Below are 24,099 nucleotides of genomic sequence, written 5' to 3'. Positions count from 1 at the left end.
AACATTTATATTTTTTGGTTTACAGAGTTGGTTTATAGCTTATTTTTTGTGGGACAAGCTGTACTTATTCTTGGTATCATGTCGGGGTAAATTTTACTTTTTGATTACTTTTTATGCGCTTTTTATCAGGTCAGATGTGAAAATTTCATAATTTTTGCAAGTTTTTTTGTTTTTTTTTACGCCGTTCACCGTACGGGTTCAGTGACGATTTTATTCTATTGTACGGGTTGTAACGGACGTTGTGATGCCCAATATGTTGTGTTTTTTTTGTGATTTTCACTTTTTTATGTTTTATTGTATTATTGCATGGGATGGGACTTCAAGGGACTTTTATTCTTTTTTAATAATTTTTTTTAATTGCACTTTTTTTTTTTTTAACTTTTTTTTACTGTTTTATTTTGTCCCAGGGTGGGACATGAACAAGTGATCATTTGATCACTTGTTCATTGTAATATACTGCAATACTAATGTATTGCAGCATATTACATAGTCAGCCTATGCATTCTGCATAGGCTGATATCAGCACTGTTAGGATCGTGCTGTAAGCACGATCCTAACAGGCTTCTAGTGAAGGCAACCCTGGGGGCCTTATCGGGCTTCAGGGTTGCCATGGCAACGATCGGCACCTCCGTGCCATGCAAGGAGGGTGCCGATCGTCGCGGCGATTCACTATAGACGCTGCGGTCACAATGACCGCGGCGTCTATAGGGTTAAACAGCCAGGATCGCGATAGTCGCGATCCTGGCTGTTACTGCGGGATCCCGGCTACCGCGTACCGCCGGGATCCCGCGGCGATCGCCCGGGCTCAGCTTCTGAGCCCGGGTGATCGCCATGACGTGATACTACGTCAAGGTGCGGGAACGACCCGCATCCTATGACGTAGTATCACGTCAGGGTGCGGGAAGGGGTTAAAAATCACAGTTATAAAGCAGACAGGTTATTTAACATGTACATTCTTTAGTAAACCTGAAGTGATAATTTGTTAGATGTTTTCCTTAATCCTATATATATATATATATATAATTTTTCGCAATTGCTTATGCTTCTAAAGAAAACGTCTAGCAAATTATCGCTTCCGCTTTGCTAAAGAATCAAAATGCAGATAACATTTATGAAACTGTGAATAATGATAATCATACACACCTGCCTCACTGTTTGAACATTAAAATGGGAGTGAAGTTGCAGCAGCCAAGAATTGAATACTGTACAATAAACAGAGCTGTGTTTCTGACAATGGTTGATTATAATGTGCAGGATTTGGGTTACTGCCTAGGACATCCAGGGCATCCCCAGCCTAAAGAGAGGCTGTACATGGTAACCTATAAATTAAGAGGGTGCTGTTAATATAAATTATTAAGTGGCTCTGAAATAAATAAGGTGAGTGATGTATATAAATTAATATACATTTATAAAATGCATACTGTGCTTGATGTATTTTAATCTATTTAGGTTCACAATATATATAAGACATGAATAACTGTATCTACCTAATCTATCTATAAAGATTTAGTGTAGGTGATGTATGATAATTTATTCTATGATAATTTATTATTATATATAAGGAACCAGAAAATGCATGTTTTATATGCAGAATCACAGAATATTCAGTGGTATTGTGTAGGAATATATATTACATAGGAACCCTGTATTGTTTTCCAGGTGACATTATAGTGTAAGTGACTGTGGTATTTTTAGGATTGCAGTGTGGAGACATTACTGGGAGAATTAAGCAGCAATAATTCATGGCAGGGAAAAGTCGTATTGAGATCCTTTTCCTGATGAAGCAGATAGTCACCTGCAAGATGCCTGATGCTACTTCAGTCTGTTTCTGATCAATACTATAGGCACTGGTGTGTGAGACAACTCTAAACATGTATAATGTGAGTCATAGATTGTGAAAGAGACATGTTTGTCTTTTGCATGTAATCAGTTTTAAGTAATTGTCAGCATTTTTTCGATAAAGTTGTAGATGTTTTTTTCAGAGTTGCCTGGTTTCTTCAGTCAACATGATATTGTAATAGATCAGAGGTACACCCAGGGGCCTTGCTAGGGTCATAAAATATCCAGGGCATGGACCCTAAGTCGCATGTTTCAAATTCTCTGTAGCATCCACTTTTACAGAATACTGCTGCATAAAATAACAATTCTTATGATATGCAGCTATAGAAAGACTTCCCCGTCTCTTATATCCGGTCATTGTGGCCCCAAAACTTAAAAGGGTATTCTCTAGTATTTATAACATATGCACAGGATATGTAATTAATACATGATAGGTTGGGTTCCATTTCTGGGACCCATATCCCTAGCCAGACAGAATACAGAATTTCGACCCACTTTAAGGCACCTCCTCCAGGAGACGCAATGTATTGACTCCACCTCCCCCTGCAGAGCTCTCAGCCCCATTGTGCAGCGGTGTAGGGCAAGGAGCTGACAGCACTGTGCACCATGTACTGGGAAGCGGGAGAAACAGTGAACTTGTGGGCTCTGTTATACGGCTATTACATAACAATACCTCCCCTTTTTGCTTTGGGTCAGTGAAATTACGGGGATTCCAAATTATATATGTTTTGTTAGGTTTTTATAGGTTTTAATAAACTTTAGAAGACCCTATTGTACAAAAAAAGTTTTCTTCAATTTGACATATTCTGACACTAATAACATTTTCATTCTTTGGCATATGGAACTGCATCAGGTGTACTTTTTTTTCAGGAGTTGATGGCATATACATTGATACCATTTGTGGAACTGTACGACCTTTACATCAATTTTTATTAAAATGTCTATGAGTTGCAAAATGGCAAATAAATGGTGTTTTGGGATGCTGCAATACCTGACATGTTTGTGATTTTTACTGTACCTTTATATCCGTTCATGGGAAAGAGGGCCGATTAGAACTTATTTCTTTAAAAAAGATCTTATAATTTACTGCTTTACTACAGTATAGCAGTATATGGCATTTTTGAACATCATTTACTACAATGTTCACCGGTACATTGTAACTGATCTCCATGAATGACAAATATTCTGATCTAATAAAGACCTGAGGCTGTCATGGAGACAGATCATTGCCCCCCGATAATGTTACAGGGAGCGATGATCACAGCCAAGATTGCAGCTTATGTCACAGCTTAACCGGTGGCATGTAAAGGGTTAACACTCGCGATAGGTGCCAGCATTGATTGATTGATGGGTGTTTGCTGCAAAATACGCCTGCATGTTCATGGCATGGTGATGTACACTGCACACAGCAGCCATATGTACTTGATCCCTCTGAAAGTAATGGGGCTGCAACTTGACATGGGAACTATGCGTTTCGAACGTAAGCATTAAGCTCTTATTCATGGTCTCATGAATAAGAAGTAAACGCTTACATTCGAAACGCGTAGATCCTCCGGGATGTGCAATGTAATTTCTCTCTTTTAACGCATATGAAATAAAAGAAGAAGTTTTAGCAATTTTTGGGTGACGGTCATACTCTACTTTGTTCCACAAACTTTATATAGCTGTAGTCACACTGTAGACTTAATTCACCAATGATCTCTGATTGTACAATATGTATTTCTGGTATCACAACTATTAATATCAGCCAATCATCCTGGGTGTTTGACTCCACTAATGTGATATTGATGTCCTATCCAAAGAACATATAAGCAGCATATTAAGCTTGGAAACCTCTTTATGATATAAACTCAATCCAAATTTAGAAGTTAACTTCAGAAGATTGTCTTCTATGTTTTGTCATTTTACCTATTAGAGAATACTTCCAATAGCTTATTGTTTTTAATAGACCAAGTTGGATAAAATTACATTTGTGAAAGGCAAATTGGAAACAGCATTAGACACTGTTTAATAAATTGCAAAGCAACGAAGAAAAAGGTAGATTTTTCTTTTTACAAATTATACAATCCTGAATGTTAACTTAGTAAATGTATTCCTTTACAGCATAGTACAAGGCTTAGAGAAGTTGTCTAACCTACATAGTATGGTAGGTAGTATTACTTGTTTTGAGTGAACAACTCTTTAAACATATTTATGCTAAAAATAATTTGTGGGAAATAATGCAAATAATATGTATTACATCAGTAAATATTATTAATGCTTTATTCATAACAACTGCTTTATTTTTTCACCATTTTTAATAAAATTTCCAAGCAATTAATAGTTTAAATATTTGTGTGTATCAATATACAAAACTGTAATGCATAATTTTGTCCATGCTTAGTTCACATAAATACATAAACATACATATACATCAAAATATAACCCATGTGGTGTTATGTAGGTTTTTTGTTTATAGTGTGTAACACGGAAACTCGCTATATATTTAATATTCTCCTTCTATTCCCTGGTATATTGACTAAGCCACATTTGTCAAAAATGATGAATACTTACACATCAGCCTTAGAATGAAGTAAAATGTTGTGTCATTATCAATGAAGCATCTCAGTGACCTTCAGTCACTAGATGACAAGGTCATGTGTCAATACCAACCTATGAATAAATGGAAGCTGCAGTCTTGTTCATGTACCAGATTGTAAGATGGCAGCATCAGAGTAAGTTGGGAGGATTCTAGTAATAACCAGTTTTTATGAATTTGGTTTAATCTGTACTCGTAAAGTTACGTGTGCTAAGGTTGGTGCATCTGTTTTTATTGAGATTCACATGGTTTACACACTTTTTTTTTTACAGGTGATAGCCATTGTCATGGACATGTTTACTGATATTGATATTTTCAAAGAACTTGTTGAGGCCTCATCTAGAGGAGTTCCAGTTTATCTACTTCTTGATGATGTGAACTTTCCACATTTTTTGACAATGGCAGAGAAGCAAGGGTTACAAGTTCAAAGACTCAGAGTGAGTATTATTCTGTCAATCTATAATATTTGTTTTTGTTCCAAGGGCTAAAATGGTATAACTTAATTGCACTTAATTGCCCACTTGTACACATTGCTTCTTCCTATTACTACTGTTTTCTTTGTTCTGAGAGAAAGTTATTATATTAACTATATTATACCTGAAATAAAAATTCACTATAACATAATAATTATAAAGGGAATAGCCTTACAGATAACAAATATAAATAGAGTGATCTCTGACATAAGAGATAATGTATTTTTATTGTAATTATAATATTTAGTATTATAATTATTATTATTACTACATTAATAAAGATCGACCTTTCAACAGTCTTTAAATAGAATTAATTAAATAGAATTAATACTCACTAATCTGAGGTCACCTTAGATCCGCAGATACATAACTGTTAGGAGCTCTTTATATGTCTTTTGCACAGTAGGTTTATTTGAGTGGTTTAAACAAAATTTGATTTTTATTTGGCAAATGTGGTGTCACTGCTTTGAGTGAATTTACCACTTTTTGAGCTAAAAGTTGAAAAAGATTTCTAAAGGTTTCTACATGTTTCCAGTACTACTAGGACACTGGAGTCGATTTTATCTCACTTTGCGACTTTTTGAAATGTTGCACCTTATAAATCGAACACATATGGATTAGTCCCTTTATATAATACCATAATAGGTTCATTTCTACAATGGTTTTTATCTTTTATGGTTACTTGATGTTATCTAATTGGTTCCTCCATTGTACATTTATTTAAAATATTAAGAAAGCAGCATTAAGAAGGTATATAATTGTTTTTAAGAAAATAATAATAATAATGTATTTAAGACATTTAAAAGAAATCTACCACCAGGATCAAGGTAAACCAAGCACACTCAGATGCTGGTGTGTGCGCCCTTTGGCAGGGTAAAATCCTATCTTATCTTCTTATGCCCTTGTTTTTACAAAACAAGGTTTTAAAAATTATACAAATGAGCCTAAGGGGCTCCAAGCTCCTTAGTTGATAATTGAGCCCAGGGACCCTTTAGGCTCATGTGCATAATTTGTAAAGTCTTGTTTTGTAAAAACAAGGGCATATGAAGCTAAAAGAAGAGCAGAACCTGCCAGTGGGGGCACACACCAGTATGTCAGTGTGCTTGATTTACAATACTAGATCCTGGTGGTAGATTTCCTTTAAGAAAGCAATATCATGAGGATTTAGACCCTCAAACCACAATCAACTGTGATCAAGGACAGTACCAAGATCACAATGATGTCTTGGAGATTCATCTTTATACAGTAATAGATAATTGAATGCTATATATATAAATGGCCAGTAAGGTATGATAAGGGCAGAGAAAAATCATATTAGAATGTCCTTTCCTTATTTTATTAATGTCCTTGATATACAGGCACATCATTATAAGTTGCTGAAGGTAGCTTGAGATATTATATTTGTAATTCAGAAAGTTAAAAAAAATGGGCATTGCAGATATTTTTAATTTTCATATGGTATAGATTACATTTCAAACAAGAAGAGGAGAGACAGCAATCAGAGTCCTACATGATAGTTCATAAGGTGTGGTGCTCGCAGCCAAGGGTTCTGGTACACGAACCTCAGAGACAGGACATCGATGGAGGAGGTCACAGCACGCAGAAGATTCCAAAGAATGAAGGCTTTATTCACATAGAATGCATTAAATTTGCGACGTTTCGATTCGCAATGAAAGCTTGAGAAAGATTCATTGCGAATCGAAACGTCGCAAATTTTATGCCTTCTATGTGAATAAAGCCTTCATTCTTTGGAATCTTCTGCGTGCTGTGGCCTCCTCCATAGATTACATTTCATTACTATTAAAGGACAATAACCCTTAGTATATGTGATGCAAAAGTAACATCAATGCAGTTACGCTGACAAACAAAAGGGTAAAAGGCTTTTAACATTTGACTTTCAGGATCCATATCTCACCATCCACTACAGCTTTGAACAAAAGACCATTATTGCTATAGTCAATAGTCAATCATCCTAGATATTTCATATATACATTTCCCTTGTAACGTATAATGTTATTCTTCTCATGTAACTGCATCATTACTTTTTTACATATCCATTGCCTTTGATTATGAACATCCCCATTTTATCAGGCTCCCTTCACTGAATTTGACAGTACTTTTCCTGCCCCTTTTTTCTTGATTCTCCCAGACTCAGAGCACTTTTGTCTAATCACTATTTATGGCTAGAGATGAGCAAATCTATTCATTATTTCATAAATTTGGTATGAATCTTTACATTGAAGATTTTCACTGAATCAAATGTGAATATTTTCAGATTTTGCACATATCTGATAATAATGGAAATCTAAGAGATCTGATAAATGTCTGTTACAATGATAGTTCATCGTTAGATCTGTTACTTTTGATAGTTTCAGTTATTATCCATTTGCATCATTTTGTTAACCGCTATGGAATTTAATGGTGCTATATGAATAAAGATTATTATTATTATTGTCCATCAGAGTTCTATGATGATTGTTTCAGTAAAAACTAAAAATAGAAAATTTGTAAAAGAAAATTCAGAAACTAAAAAGACCCTTTTCAATAAAGAAAACTGTGTTTTAGGGGACACAGGGGTTATATGCAAGTCATACAAGCCACCTCCATTGTCATCTTTGAAAGGATAGACCTTGTGATGAGCTGATTTGTTGATATTTTGCGTTGACTTCCACCTCATAGCTTTGGAACGGATGGACTTTTATATTCTTTCAACTGTCACGGTACTCACATGATGCAGTTTGCAATTTTTGGGTTGAGAGGCTACTGTCTATTAACTGGATCTTGCATTTTCACTTTCTTGGGAAATCTTCAATTCGACCCAGTAATTCTTCACTTGGGAGACAAACTAATAACACATGGGGCAGATGTATTATCGCATCTGCGCCAAAATTTTTGGCGCACGATAGACCAGGAAAAAATTGGTCAGGTAGCAAAATTAAGGCACTGGCTGACAGGAGGTGGCTGCTGGGGGACAGGTGAAGGCTGGAGGACAGAAGGAGGAGGCTGGAGGACAGGAGGAGGCTGGAGGACAGGAGGAGGAGGCTGCGCAACAGGAGGAGGCTAAAAGGCAGATGGAGGCTGGGGACAGGAGGAGGATGCTGAAGGACAGGTGGAGGCTGTGGACAGGAGAAGGAGGCTGGAGGACAGGAGGATGCTTGAGGAGGCTGTAGGACAGGAGGAGGAGGCTGGAGGACTTGAGGAGGAGGCTGGAGGATAGGAGCTAAAGGAGGAGGCTGAAGGACAGGAGGCTACAGGAGGAGGCTGGAGGACAGGAGGCTACAGGAGGAGGCTGGAGGACAGGAGGCTACAGGAGGAGGCTGGAGGACAGGAGGCTACAGGAGGAGACTGGAGGACAGAAGGCTACAGGAGAAGGATGGAGGACAGGAGGCAACAGGGGGAGGATGGAGGACAGGAGACTACCGAAGGAAGCTGGAGGACAGGAGGCTACAGGAGGAGGCTGGAGGACAGGAGGCTACAGGAGGAGGATGGAGGACAGGAGAAGGCTGGGGGACAGGAGACCACATTATGAGGATGATAGAGAACAGGGACCACACCATGTGAGGAGGGGTGGGGATAGGAGTACAGATAATATTATGTGTAAGTTTAGGGAGATAAATAAAAGTGGAAAACGAAATGTAAATGGAGGATAAAATTAAAGAGGGGTTTTATATGTTGCAGATTTGCATTAGGGGGTATTATAAGGGTGCATGGGGGTGGAGTGGCCAAAGTAAGGGGCATTGTACTATGTGGGGACCGTCAAGGTCGATATTATACTATGCTTGTGGGTGGGACACTGGGGCGTGGTTTATAAAAAGGGGGAGGGGCTTTTGTCCCTCTTTCTCTCGTACAAATGTTGGGAGGTATGCATTCATACATTATACATGTAAATAAGCATGCACACAATGTTCACATATAGATCAGTCATCACACCTACATACACATTACACATAAACATACATACTTTTCAGTGTTCCTGATGGGCACTGACTTCAGGGCTGAGTAGTAGCTGGTCCAGGCTGACATGTGCTCCCCTGCCCCTTCCCCTCCTGTTCAGACTGATGTAGCAGAGTTTAACAGCCACACAGGAGGGGGAGGAGCTGCAGCACAGAGCAGGAAGCTGCTGCAGAGTGCACAGTGTGCAGCCCTGTCTCCTCTGCCATGTGATCGGAGCCTGGATGGAGTAGCTGAGCTCCGGTCACAAAGTCTTCTATCGGGCCGGGAGCTACAGCAGTGATATGAAGAGGCTGCAGCTCCCGGCTCCACCAGCTCCAACTATGTCTTACATTCGGGGTACGTCTTACATTAGCCGACCCCCCTAAAACACCCACTACGTCTCACACGGTATGTGTGATATACACTCACCGGCCACTTTATTAGGTACACCATGCTAGTAACGGGTTGGACCCCCTTTTGTCTTCAGAACTGCCTCAATTCTTCGTGGCATAGATTCAACAAGGTGCTGGAAGCATTCTTCAGAGATTTTGGTCCATATTGACATAATGGCATCACACAGTTGCCGCAGATTTGTAGGCTGCACATCCATGATGCGAATCTCCCGTTCCACCACATCCTAAAGATGCTCTATTGGATTGAGATCTGGTGACTGTGGAGGCCATTTGAGTACAGTGAACTCATTGTCATGTTCAAGAAACCAGTCTGAGATGATTCCAGCTTTATGACATGGCGCATTATCCTGCTAAAAGTAGCCATCAGATGTTCGTTACATTGTGGTCATAAAGGGATGGACATGGTCAGCAACAATACTCAGGTAGGCTGTGGCGTTGTAACGATGCTCAATTTGTACCAAGGAGCCCAAAGAGTGCCAAGAAAATATTCCCCACACCATGACACCACCAGCCTGAACCGTTGATACAAGGCAGAATGGATCCATACTTTAATGTTGTTGACGCCAAATTCTGACCCTACCATCCGAATGTCTCAGCAGAAATCGAGACTCATCAGACCAGGCAACGTTTTTCCAATCTTCTACTGTCCAATTTCGATGAGCTTGTGCAAATTGTAGCCTCAGTTTCCTGTTCGTAGCTGAAAGGAGTGGCACCCGGTGTGGTCTTCTGCTGCTGTAGCCCATCTGCCTCAAAGTTCGACGTACTGAGCGTTCAGAGATGCTCTTCTGCCTACCTTGGTTGTAACGGGTGGCGATTTGAGTCACTGTTGCCTTTCTATCAGCTCGAACCAGTCTGCCCATTCTCCTCTGACCTCTGGCATCAACAAGGCATTTCCGCCCACAGAACTGCCGCACTCTGGATGTTTTTTCTTTTTCATACCATTCTCTGTAAACCCTAGAGATGGTTGTGCGTGTAAATCCCAGTAGATCAGCAGTTTCTGAAATACTCAGACCAGCCCTTCTGGCACCAACAACCATGCCACGTTCAAAGGTACTCAAATCACCTTTCTTCCCCATACTAATACTCGGTTTGAACTGCAGGAGATTGTCTTGACCATGTCTACATGCCTAAATGCACTGAGTTGCCGCCATGTGATTGGCTGATTAGAAATTAAGTGTTAACGAGCAGTTGGACAGGTGTACCTAATAAAGTGGCCAATGTATATGAGCTGTAATTACTGCAAATAAAGTCAATTTTCTATTAATGCTGTAAAGATTGTTTCTACTTTCATACCTAAGTCATAAACAATTCAATTTATTAATTGACGTCTCAACATCCAATCCCATTCCCCTCAATGCAAAAATCTGTTTGGTTATGTGTGTGTCCTGCTACTTCCTGTGACTGCCTTCAGAAAAGTTCCTTAGCTTTGTCACCTAAGTTACTTGAAAGATGTTTCCCAATTTTTATATTTTCTATAATTTCATATATTGTAACGTTCCTTTAATATTATTAGGAATAATCTCTAATTGCTGAGAACAATGTCTCCAAATTCTGCCAGCCCAAGCAATAAATATTTTTAACTCTGATGTCTAGAACAGTTATTTAGAAAAATGAAGGACGTCACAAGGATACAGCTGCAGTATAAATCATTGTAAGGCTTGCAGCTTCTGCAAAATAAGAGAATCTGATTCTCTACAGTAGCATATTTCTTTACACATGACTGAGAAGCAAATCTACTTGTACTGTTTCCTGAAAATATTCCCTAAATAGAATATTTATATCTGATCGTATCCATTTTATTAGCTGCTACTGTATATACAAGATCACCATTATCTTTAGCTTTCTTACGGAAACACTTGAATCACATACTGTGAAATGGTCCTGAAATGCCGTCTTTTAACTCGATTCCCATAATAGCTTAGGGGTTCTTTGTGCTGCTTGAATCCATAAAATGAAATGGTAGTCCTCTCCCTACCATAAAAAATCCTTTGATTTTCTCAGTGCGCCTTATATACTGTATGAACCATACTTACAGACAACAGCTGCCTTGAACTGTGTACAGGTCTGCCACCTGCTGGTCATTCATCCTTATAATGCGGTGCGCCTTATATATGAACCTAGATGTTTTAGCAGGCATTTATTGATGGTACGCCTTATAATCCAGTGCGCCTTATAGTCCAAAAAATACTGTAATTTGAGTGCAGAGATAAGCTCTTTCATTGTGCCAAAAAAAAGGTGGTACCTGAGGTAGCATTCTAACTTTACTTTGAATATGTATTTGCATGTTACAAAGTGGGTTGTACTTGATAGACCTGTATAATTATTTAACCTTATCTATATTGACACTATAGGGTGGATTTATTAAAAATGTCTAAAAGTTAAACAGCACAAAGTTAGTAAGACAGTCCTGAAATACAGCTGATTTATTCAAGTGTCAAAAGCTTGAAACATAAGTTTAAAACTGTCTAGTCAAAGGTTTTATTTCTCTTGGTTTGCTTAGTTTAACCCGGAATTATATGTCAAAACGTTGGCTCATTTGCAAAATTGTTGACACAAAATTGTTTCCCTTGACCCTGTCATCTAAGTTCACACTATTGTGAGGATTTCTGATTATTTACCTCCTTTACAAAAAGATAACGGATGCCAAATAAACGGTAATACAACTGAACATAACGGATGGCGGTGTCTATTACAGTAACACACACTTTAATTTCATTTTTAATACAATTATCTATAGCTACTATATCTGTATATCTATCCATCCCCCAAATCTATCTATCTATGTATCTATCCATCACAATAGATGTCTCATTTCTACCTACCTATTTTTCTATCTATATATTAACTATTTCTGTCTATTTATATGTGGCTATCTAAAAAAAACTGTAAAACTGACACTTACTATCCATCCCCATTGAATTCAATGTAAAGATAATTTAAAGAGGAACGGTCACCCCCGAAAAATACCGCCACCAAATTAGTTCCCCCTAATCCTGTCCCCAGCCCCTTTACATTTATTGAATTTTTATTAAAATATGTGTTTGCATACTTAGTTTTAAAGATTCGACCTCTTATCAAATAAGAGGTTGGATCGTCATACAGGTTCCCTAGCGGTCGGCCGTGTTCATGGGTCAGGGTCCGGTAAGAATCTCTGGCAGAGGGACATGTGTTGTGCAATCGTTGCCGGCTTTATGCGATGCAGCGCGCTGACGGCGGCTTCAAAGGGGCCTATTCACAGCCCCGACCAAACATTCAACCAGCGCTGTGAATAAGCCCCTCTGCGACCACTGTCAGCGTGCCGCATTGCAGAGAGCCGCAGCGAATGCGCAATACATGCGCAGCTGCTGGTGATTTTTACAGGTCCCTGACTGACAGGGGTGTGAAGGGGGATGCACACACATATTTTAATAAAAATTGAATAAATATAAAGGGGCTGGGGACAGGATTAGGGGGAACTAATTTGGTGGTTTTCGGGGGTGACAGGTCCTCTTTAAAGGACATCTACCACCTGGATGAAGGATTGTAAGCCAAGCCCACTGACATATTGGTGTGTGCCCCCTCTGGAAGGATCGGTGCTTTTTTTTTAGCTTTCTATGTACTTTAAATAAAATATAAAACAACTGCAAAAACATTCCTTCAAAATATGCCAGGCCTATTCCTAGAAGCATATGAACACCTAGGGCATCAAGATAACTCCTTTGCTAGATTTAACTATAGTTTATCAGCTGATTCCAACCTACCTCCAGCTTTCCCATACGGCCACAATCATTCTGAAAACTCTGAGTTTCGTGGAAATAGATCATTGTGCCTCTTTCAAAGGTTTGCTGAAGGAATCAAGAATGCTCTTTATATGGGAATAAAGAACATTTTAACAAAAAAGTTCACAATACCATTTATTTTGCTTCCTTTTACTATACAATATGTTGAAAACAAATCACTTTATTCTTATTTCTGTTCATGGAAAAACCCAATTACTAAATGGATTATTGTGTTGTCATTTTAAAGCGTCCGTAAGACTGCCAATGCCTTCTGGACCCAAATTCAATTACAATATTTCTGGCTTCTCTATAGCTACAACACATGCATTTAAAAAAAGGCTATCTTCTTCCAAGAAAACTTCACATAAGTAGTCAAAGCAATGGGGGAGATTTATTTATCTTTTCTCTTTCTAGTTTTCTAGTTCCTTTTTGTCTAGTTTCTCAGTCTAATTTATCTGAGGTTGATGCTACTGGTGTCAAATTGCACCTGTGCATGTTAGTCTAACAGTGCTCCCTGGTGTGCAGGTTGCGACTATTTTTTAAAAAAAATCTCAAACTTTTGCACAAAAATGTCTCATAGACAGCCGACCGATAAATCTGCCCCTTTATTTATAACAATGTTTTTGGTTATATTGTCTCCATATTGCCGCAGAAAGACAGTTCACTGCCAGTTTTTTTCTGTTTAAAAATAAAAATGTTTTTCCAAAGAAAAATTAAAGGTGTTTTCCCATGAAAGAAAATTCTCACATTTGAATCTCCTAGTGATGTTAACACAATAAAGATCATTTTAACCCCATTAATATACAATTTTACTCAGTTTTATTGTTCATTGTTGTTTTAGCTCATATCACCCTCTAGGCTGCTCAGTGTAAAATCCAAGTGTGTGGGTGGGGTGTCTCTTATTATGATCCCTTTAGTTCTGTGGGGTGAGAATGTTGTTACATTATCAGGGTACAGGTGTATATACAATCATCTGACTTCTGACATTGTACTAACACATTGACACATAAAGAGATGAGAAATATCAGAGATGCATGAGATTACACAGAGGCTGAAAGACAAAGGCTGACAGACAGAGGCTGACAGACTTTTACACTGTTACATTGTGAGCTCTGCTACAGCTCAGAGATATGTGCCTGCCTCCCCCTTCCACCAGATCACTTTTCTCCTTGTAGCTTGTAGTTTGAAGCCTCTCTCTATCATCTCACAATGTCCTGACAGGAAGTGAATCAGTGTATGTGTCTATGAGCTCTGTGCTAGGACCGCAGGGGGTATGGCTACAGTTCACACAGCAGAGAGAGACAGAAATCTCAACTCCACGATCTCACACAGAAATCCAAGATGGCGGCCAAACGACCCTAAGTGAGATGTTACAGGGTCATGTCTAGGGGCAACTGAAATTGTGCACACCAGTGCTGATAGAGACAGGTTGGAATTATATCTGTCAAATGCTGCTTTTTTGTTAATAACAGTGAATGAGAGAATGTGTTATTTTGTCATCCTGAGTACATATATAAGAAACTTGTCTTCGTGAGACTACCCCTTTAAAATCGGCAGTTTTGTCCATTTGTCCAAATTTGCAAAACTTTTGATGTTTCTAAATAAAGCATTTTAGATCCAAATTTCAAAAATTCATTTTGTTTTCAAGGTAGTAGAGTCAGTCCTGTTAGCATTTGCAACTTTTTGGTGACTTTTATAAAAAGTCCCAGTTGGTGAATACATCTAACATTAGTCTAAACAGCTGTATTTGTAAGATACTGTAAATGTAACAAATCCATTGAATAACAGTGCACCACGAGTAGTGGTTCAAATGTGGAAAAGTCACTAAAAAGTGCACAAAAACAGCATTGAGCAACAATCTGCAACTTTTTTGTTCTAACAATTAGAATAAAGGTAGTGATAAATATCTTTGAAAAACAAACTAAATATTTAATGATTGATTCTACACATTACTTTTACCAGCTCATTTTCTGAAGCAGAAACTTGGACTTGGACCACAAATTATTTTGAGGGCTATAATTTCACTAGAATTAAAATAAAATACATCAGATAAAATGGGATGGTTCGGTTTATGTTCCATTTTATCAGATGAAATAAACATGCAGTCAACCATACTTTTCAGCCTCATGTTTTTATGTTACATCTCAATCATTTACCTTTAAAAATGTGCCTTCAAATCATATGCAAATGATCTAAAAAGGCACATTTTTCTATCTGAGATTGGTTCATTTTTAGGTACAGAGGGAGCATCGCTTAAGACATCACTATCTTGGGCTCTGTAAAAGCTAGTGTCATGGTTTCGTTCTCTTTGTAAAGAAGAAAGTCTCATCTTTTTAACTGTTTCTGTATGCTGTGGAACTTTAAATACAGGACCTTAGAGACATCTGGAACTCATACACTTATCTCTGTAACTCCCCCCCCCCCTCCACAGAACATGCAGGAGTCTTTACAGTCACTAAGTTATTAACAAATATGGGTGATGCCTCTCCTAAAGCATAAGAGGAAATGTTAGAACTATGTTTCATATTCTACCTGAGGGTGCTGGTAGTTTATTGGTGTAAACAGTGAGTGTGTGGGGGGGGTTGTAATTTATAAGATACAGGGTTTGGCATATGTCTTCTTTAAAGAATATATATTGTAAGAGCAGTCTTTGTGCTCAGTGTAGGTCAACTGCATAAGAATGTGGCTGCTAATTATGCTGGTTCCTCTCCCATGTCACCTCCCTCTCCCAGCATGCGTTTTTAGCAGCCCGGAACACTGGACATCTTGTCCCTGCACTCCAGACTGCTAATTCTAAGTCTTTTTTCGAGGTAACCCCAGTGTGTACATTTTAAAGAAGACCAGCGGGGGTGAGTATATGTAGTTTGTTTTTTGTTAACTAAAGTGGTTGTTCTTTAAGCCACACAAATGTGATCCCTTTGTATAGTTTATTATATTTGATATTATATTTTTATTTACTACACAGAACATGAGAGTACGAACAGTCAAAGGACAAGACTATTTTTCTAAGTCAGGAGCAAAATTCTGTGGAAAAATGGAACAGAAGTTTCTTCTAGTTGACTGTGAGAAAGTTATGTATGGTACTTACAGGTAAAATGCATTTCCATAATTTTTATTCTAGGGATTACCAATGATGATTGAGATTATGATGATTGTTATAATTTTTAAAAAATGTTATTAAAGTTGTGAAATGCTACATTTCTTTCAATTACAGCAAAAATTAAAATATTTTTATTCTTGTTCTTGAAGATTGAAAGAAAAACTATACCGATTGTGTATTGCTTTAATTATTTTGAACAACAGAATAAAGTTCACATACCAATTGTGCAGCATGATGAATAACATGAAGAGAATAGCTTTTACCAACATTGTTAAAGTAATACCTTCCTCAAAGTGATTGATAACCCAAATGGTTCAATTAAAGAAAATCCACCATCCAAATGATGCATGGTAAACAATTACTGCAGCTTCAAAGACTGTTACACTGTTTTAACCTCCCCCACTGCTCCCTCAGCACTTCCTCACTACAGCAGAGGAAATTTCAGCACACAGTTGGAGTGGGAAGTGCTCCTTGCACACTGTAACTGCCTGTGAATCTGCAACATGAAGAGGACCTTCATGGACATTAGCATCATTTTAAAAGTTGATTTCAAAAAGAAGGAGGACATGGACAACAAATATAAAAAGATTACCACAGTTAAGGTGCCTGGATCTATGAGTAAGTGCCCTTGATTCATCCTGCTTGATTTTGATGGTAGATTTCCTTAAATTTACATCTTTTGAAAAAACAAAGCCCTAGAGAACCTGTGAAAAATAAAATTGCAGTACAATTGACCAAAATATACAATATGCAGTGTCTTTCACCTTTTGTACCAAGTGACATCTATCCTTTTTGCTTTGGGTCTGTATGATCACGTCAAAACCATATTTATATAGCTTTTTTCTTTGTTTTAATACTTTAAAAAATTAAAGCAATGAAAACATTCAAGGAAAAAAGTTTGCTGTATAGCATTTAAACACACACCAATTGCGCGTGTAAGAGGTGGAGGCATTAGGGGTTAGGGCTCTTTCACATTGGCATTGTTTTTCACATCTGTGTTTCAGTGAGTACCATTGATGTTTCACAAAGCCATTGATTTCTATGGGTGTTTTCACATTGGCTTGTATTTTCACTGATCCGTTGTCCTTGTTAAACATTATGAAACATGTCCTATTTTTTTCACTGATGCAGCTCACGGAAAGCAATAGATGTCTGTAGGTCCGCAAAAAAAAAAAATTAAACATCCGTTTTTTTTTTCACTGATGAGGCTGAAAAACTAAGTGTGATATTTTCAAAGCAATGTTAAACTTTTTTTGCGGACACAGAGACAGAATGGATGTATCACGGAGACAAAACAGAAGTAAAACGCAGACAAAACGCAAAAGATGCGCAACTTGAACACCAATGTGAAAGAGCCCTTAGAGCTCTGTGTTAGAGGTGGGAGTTTGATGCACTATGCAGCAAACACCTACTATATATGAAGAGGACACAGCCTGTTAAACTTTTCCATACACCCTTATTGATACTGCACTGTAATAGTATGGCTTGCATCATCAAGGGGTTGATAAATGTTTAATAGTTACAGTTGAAAAATCATGTTTTACATCATTTAACAAATACATTTAATATTTAATTGTTGGGTAATACACATTTATAAAATATCTATCAATAAAAAGACTAAGGTCTAATTACAGCTTAAGATATGAGCTGAGATTAGCATATGATATTGCCTTAGGGCAGTGATTTTCAACCTGTGTGCCGCAGCACACTAGTGTGCCGCGACACATGGTTGAGTGTGCCGCGGGGAAAATTCCCTGAACTATGGTGCCCCTGTGTAATGCTGCCGTCGCGTCCCCGTGTTTCTGCCCCATACTTACCTCCAAGCCCCACGTCGGCGATCCGCCCATCTTCGGTAGCTCCTGCACCGCGCGGCCCATGTCACGTGACTGACGCAACCTGACGTCAGGTCGCGTAAGTCACGTGACCGGAGGCGCGCGGTGCAGGAGCTACCGAAGGTGGAATGAAGGAGTGAAGGTACGCGGAAGAAGACATCAAGGGTAAGTATATAGGGTTATTATTTGTATAGGGAAGGAAGCTAGGGTCTTTTTTTTTTATTAGTAAAGGGAGGCTGGGGCTTTTTATTAGTTAAGGGGGGCCTCTAGGGCCTTTTAATTAGTAAAGGGGGGGGGGCTCTAGGGCCTTTTAATTAGTAAAGGGGGCCTATAGGGCCTTTTAATTAGTAAAGGGGGCCTATAGGGCCTTTTAATTAGTAAAGGGGGGCCTCTAGGGCATTTTAATTAGTAAAGGGAGGCCGCTAGGGGCTTTTAATTAGTAAAGGGAGGCCTCTAGGGCCTTTTAATTAGTAAAGGGGGGCCGCTAGGGGCTTTTAATTAGTAAAGGGAGGCCACTAGGGTCTTTTAATTAGTAAAGGAGGACCACTAGGGCCTTTTAATTAGTAAAGGGGGGCCTCTAGGGCCTTTTAATTAGTAAAGGGGGGCCTCTAGGGCCTTTTAATTAGTAAAGGGAGGCCGCTAGGGTCACTTAATTAGTAAAGGGAGGCCGCTAGGGTCTTTTAATTTGTAAAGGGAGGGCGCTAGGGGCTCTTAATTAGTAAAGGGAGGCCGCTAGGGGCTCTTAATTAGTAAAGGGAGGGCGCTAGGGGCTCTTAATTAGTAAAGGGAGGCTGCTAGGGTCTTTTTATTAGTATAGGGAGGCCGCTAGAGGTTTTTATTAGTAAAGGGAGGCCGCTAGAGGTTTTTATTAGTGAAGGGAGGCCGGTAGGGGTTTTTTATTAGTAAAGGGAGGCCGCTAGAGGTTTTTTATTAGTAAAGGGAGGCCGCTAGAGGTTTTTATTAGTAAAGGGAGGCCTTTTATGACTGTTTTAGTGTCATTTTGTGCTATTTTGGTTGGTGGTGTGCCCCAGGATTTTCTAAGTATAAAAAGTGTGCCGCGGCTCAAAAAAGGTTGAAAATCACTGCCTTAGGGAACAATATTGTGGCTACTTCTTAGAAATACTCTTCTTATTCATTACTGTAACTACAAAGCTCTGAGAACTTGTTGTGCAATACTAAATTACTTTGCTTCCTTGTCAAATAGTTTCTGTTTAAAATTCATTGGGGGAGATGTATCTTTTCTCTTTCTAGTGTTTTAGTTATCTAGTTCCTTTTTTGACTAGTTTCTTAATTTGTCTTAGTGAACTCTTCTTGTGTTAAAATGCATCTGTGCCTGTTAATCTAACATTAAAAAGAAAAATAAAACTATTAAAAATCTTATAATAGGATGAACTGACACTGACCCAGACATACCATTAAAACACAGCGGGGCACATGTATCATAGTTTCGTCTCTCTGTTGTAATTAGTTTCCAAAGCATTACAAATGCAATTAAACTGCTACGTGTGACCTCACCCTTAGAAGTAACCAATGAAAAAAATGCAAAAAATGTATGAATTTTGACAAAAGAGGTTACTGTGCAAAATCTTAAACATTTAAAGCATATGAAATAATTCCAATTTACATGTTAAAATCAGGTCCATGAAAAAAAAACTTCCTTTGCACCTGCCCTGGACCAGGCACAGATTTGCACCTAAAAAGTCGCAAAAATAAGCAAAAAAAGTGATACATAAATGAAAAGTCACACGGAACATCTGGGAAACTAAGATACATAAGACACACTGCACAAGGTGCAGACCAAGGCGTACTGGAAAAACGACAGGTGAAAAGTCGCAAAAAAGTCGCAAATATGACAAAAGTCGCAAGAATGAGTCAATTTAACTAGCAGAAATAATGATACCTGTCCCCCATCATCTCAAGACCACAGACAAAAGCTATGGGTAATATGGGATTACCAGTCTGAAGGGTAGAGGACTGCAATCAGGGTTCGGAGCAGGTATTAAGGCCACAGGGTATCAGTCCCTGGAACCCTACATACTAAATAAGGTGATACCAGAGCTTACCCTAGAAGAAACTAGGAGGCTCAAGTCTGCCCTAGGATACAAAACATGCAGTTTTCCAACGCGTTTCTAGAACTATAAAAATGGACATCTCATCAGAGGAAAAATGAACTATATAACTGTAAAGTAATAAAATAAATAGATTTCTGGGGTTCAAAAAATGTAATAATTTCTAATAAATTGCACAAAATAACATGAAACTATATTCCTGTCTTCCACGCTGTACTGTACTGCCTGTAAGTCTCTTTACTCCCCCACCCTTTGTTTACATCACTGCTCTTATGATATTTTGTCCCAATTCTTGACTTAACATAATTGTATCTAGTCACTGGCCACAGTGGTGTCATGTTGACTTGTCCTTAGTAGCTAGGTGTTGTAATGTGACATGTGCTTACTGCTTTTGTCTGTAAATACAACAGGCACAGGAATATTCAGAATTGTGAATATAAGTTGGGGAGCATAAAAGTGAGAAAATCATTTTGCCTTTGTGGCTCTTATAACTATTAGACATATATTTAATCACATTTAAAACATTAACAAAATGTGCATATGAAACGTACAAAATGGTAAGAGACCAGAGAGATGTTATGACAGTACTGTAGTCAAATATACAAAAGTTGAAGGGTACGAATGCTTCCAAGAGATCTAACCTTAAACTTCAAATCCCTGCAAATAATAGCAATTAAATTGATTTACAATGAAGGACAATGCAAGTCAGTAAATCCACGTGCAATCGGAAATATTGCAAGTGTTGTTTTTCTCCAGTTCTTTTATTCTTTTAAAGTTTGAAGTACTACTACAGAAAAACACATGGACTGCAGTCTAATGGGTTGGTGTATAACTTTAATGTTTTCATATGATTAAAATCTCTGAATCATATACACACACAACACACCTTAGTCCCCCTGGTGCTTATGCAATATATCAGTCCTCCTTTAATCTGAAGACAAATATATTTCATAAAGAATAACAGTAAAACATATTACCTTTACTGATTTTTCAATGTGCTAAAGGAGAAATAATCTTTGAAAACTTTTAAGTTATCTGAACCTTATTAACATATATTCTATGAACTTTAAACATGTAGTTGAACATATATAGAATATGTTACATATTATTGTTCATCTTATTTTTTTTTTCAGCTTCATGTGGTCATATGAAAAAGTTCACTTAAGCATGATCCAAGTTATCACTGGAAAACTGGTTGAATGCTTTGATGAGGAATTCCGAACACTCTATGCTCGTTCATCTATCCCTGGAGCATTTGGACCAGAAGTATCTGTAACTGGAAAACACAAAAAAATTCCATGGGAAAATGGATCCTACCAAAATTCGTTATCTTCTTTACTCTCTGCTTCAAGTCAAAGAAGCCTTTTAGATTCTTCTTATTTAACATCAAGGAACAGATTTGCCAATAATGAGGAAGAAAAATACAATACAAGAAACATGTCATATAGAGGATTTAATGTTCAAAACAAAATTAATCAGTTCCAGCAGTTTGATCGGAATGACAACTGGAAAAGACATAGTTATGCAGCAGGAGAAAAGACAGATGTGTCTCCCTATTTAATGCTTAATAGAGCCACTAACAATAGGATTAATCAACAACCTGTTTACTGGAATAGAAATCCAGATGTTGCTAGTATAGGCTCCTCATCCAGGGGTGGGTACTCAAGTAATTACAATGGATCGACAACACACAGTTTTGTCAATCGTTTGTCCCAGAGGCTTACACCAAATGTCTCTGAAAGAAATTCAAGCGTACGCAGATCTTTTCATGGAACGGACAATCATGTGCGTTCAGTACAACAGAGAATGCCTACTCTGGAGCACACTACCAAGTCATTTCTTAGAAACTGGAGAATTGAATCATACTTAAATGACCACTCTGATATTCCTCCAGAATCAATTGAAACAGAGTTTAACAGAGGAGATTTCAATGAGGGAACTAATAATTCAGTGGATAATTCATTGTACAACCAATCAAGGTTACGGTCATCAATTCTGTACAAGCCAACTTTGCCAGAACAAAGGGAGGCCAGTAGCTGTACCACAAACTCCTCCCATTCAAATTCCACTATTATTGACTCACAGGGAAGCCAAACTCCGACAGCATCTTCACCATTACATGTCAGGGTTTCAGAGCCAAATTATGATACACCACAGTCTTCTCATCCTCATGATGTGCTGAAAAGACATAGTCTGCAGGTTCCAAATAACTCCCAACACATGAACCAAGGCTTGACTTATAATACCACTCCAGGGCCATCAAGTTACCTTTACACAACACTTTCTACCAATAAACAACCCGATAGTATTAGAAAAACAAATGACAACATTCTAAAAAGGCGTAGCTTACCTTTGTTTGAAAGTCGCAAGGTTAACATGGGCACTACTAATCATGTGATTCCACCAAACTATATCTATACATCTCTAGTAAAAAAGCAGCAAGAAAACCCTGTACGTGTTACAGATTTTCAAAACACTGATAAAATACACAGTTCTACAGGTATTGAAAATGATCCTGTTACCAGTGAAACTATAAAACCTGTTAGGGAATCATTGTCCACAGAAACATTGGATGAAGAAGATAGCAAAGACTCCCCAAGCAAAAAAGAAAGTAAAGGTTCTCCCAGTTTTCTTAAAAAAGGCTCAAAGAAACTAAAATCACTACTTAACCTTGTTCCAGATAAAAAGGAAAGTCTATCTAAAAACAAAGCTCCAGCTTTCTATAGAATGTGCAGTAGTTCTGACACATTGATATCTGAAGATGATGCTGAACAGTGTCTGAAAAAATCAGACTCCTCTCCTCGAAAGGAGAAGACACTCTCTATTTCACAAATAAGTCTAAATAAAAGTAAAGAAAATGTTACTCTAGGATCGAGTAGATCAAACATACTACTTCCAGAAGATAGCAAATCTAATCGGTCGCCTACTATGAGTAGTGTTGAAAACAAATTTATTGAAAACACAGGTGATGCCTCTGCTCCTCGATTTAACACAGAACAAATACAATTTCAAGACACAAAAGCTCAAATCCAAAATAATCCATATGGTAGAATTGTAACTCCTTCAATGCAGAGAGAAATCTCACGACATCCAAAGGATGGAATACACAGAGTATTGTCTCAGAGAGAGATTCAACATAATACCCTTCCCCATATCATGCAAAGAGAGATGCATTTAAGGCACTCACACAGAGAGCTACATCATAAAGAGTATCCACGCAGAGATTTGAATATAGGACAGCCAATACAAGACTTTCAAAAACCTCTTGAGGACCCCAGCATTTCTCGTCAAAATGACAGAAGGGTATATAGCCGTTTTGAGCAGTTTTGTAAGTTAGAAAACAATGTACCCTCTTCTAATACACACAATATTAATGCCCAGGTTTCAGAATATAAAAGTAGAGGCATGGTGCCAAATTATTCAAGACCACCACAAACCTTAAGTTACAACTCACATGTTTACAACTCTGTTCAACCAAATGAAAACAAATTTGGCAGATTCATGCAGAAATTTGGTAATTTTATTCACAAGAAACAATAGAAAACATTGACTTTCAAAGCCACAATTGTAAATTGGGAATTGTTTACTGGCTTATTGGTGCATTATTTAGCTATCCATTTTGTAAAATAGGTTTTTTTAATAAAACTTTGCTGACATTATTGTGGCTTGTTTTCATTGTGTAAAGATGTATTACATTAAATACAGTATATTAAGCATTTAACCTATCCTAGAATAATATTCAAAATAGGAAAATTGCATTCTTAGAAAAATATGAATTTTAGGTTTAGCAAGAAATTTAGTTTAGTATTTTAGTTTGATGGTATAAAGTGCTGAGGGATTACATAGACAGGATAAGTATGAAAGTTACATGCAATTAGTAAGTGCTATAGGCTTGCCTGAAAGGATGGGTTAATATAATATTTTTGAGACTGTGGTAGTAAGGTATTAGGCAGGGGTAAAGCATTCCAGAGAACTGGTGTAGCTTGGGTGAAGTTCTGAAGATTTGAATGGGAGGTTAGGATTATAGAAGAAAATAATCTTGTACATATTAAAAGCCATTACAAATGAATACAGCGAAAAATAAAGTAGAATACACCTAATAGT

General features: G+C 37.9%; 1 protein-coding gene across 1 annotated transcript in view; it reads left to right on the top strand.

Moving 5' to 3' along the window:
- The window catches only part of FAM83B (family with sequence similarity 83 member B), a 71,564-nt gene extending 47,922 nt beyond the window's left edge, over positions 1 to 23,642 (top strand). Inside the window, exons 3-5 of the mRNA XM_072142265.1 lie at positions 4,690 to 4,854; positions 15,960 to 16,084; positions 21,129 to 23,642. Coding sequence (XP_071998366.1) covers positions 4,690 to 4,854; positions 15,960 to 16,084; positions 21,129 to 23,535 — 2,697 coding nt within the window. The 3' untranslated portion in view covers positions 23,536 to 23,642. The remainder of the gene's footprint in view (positions 1 to 4,689; positions 4,855 to 15,959; positions 16,085 to 21,128) is intronic.
- The last annotated feature ends 457 nt before the right edge of the window (positions 23,643 to 24,099 follow it).

The sequence above is a fragment of the Engystomops pustulosus genome, chromosome 3 (assembly GCF_040894005.1).
Source record: "Engystomops pustulosus chromosome 3, aEngPut4.maternal, whole genome shotgun sequence".
Classification (NCBI taxonomy): domain Eukaryota; kingdom Metazoa; phylum Chordata; class Amphibia; order Anura; family Leptodactylidae; genus Engystomops; species Engystomops pustulosus.
The sequence above is the reverse complement of the archived record's forward strand: the minus strand, read 5'-3'. Positions and strand labels throughout refer to the sequence as shown.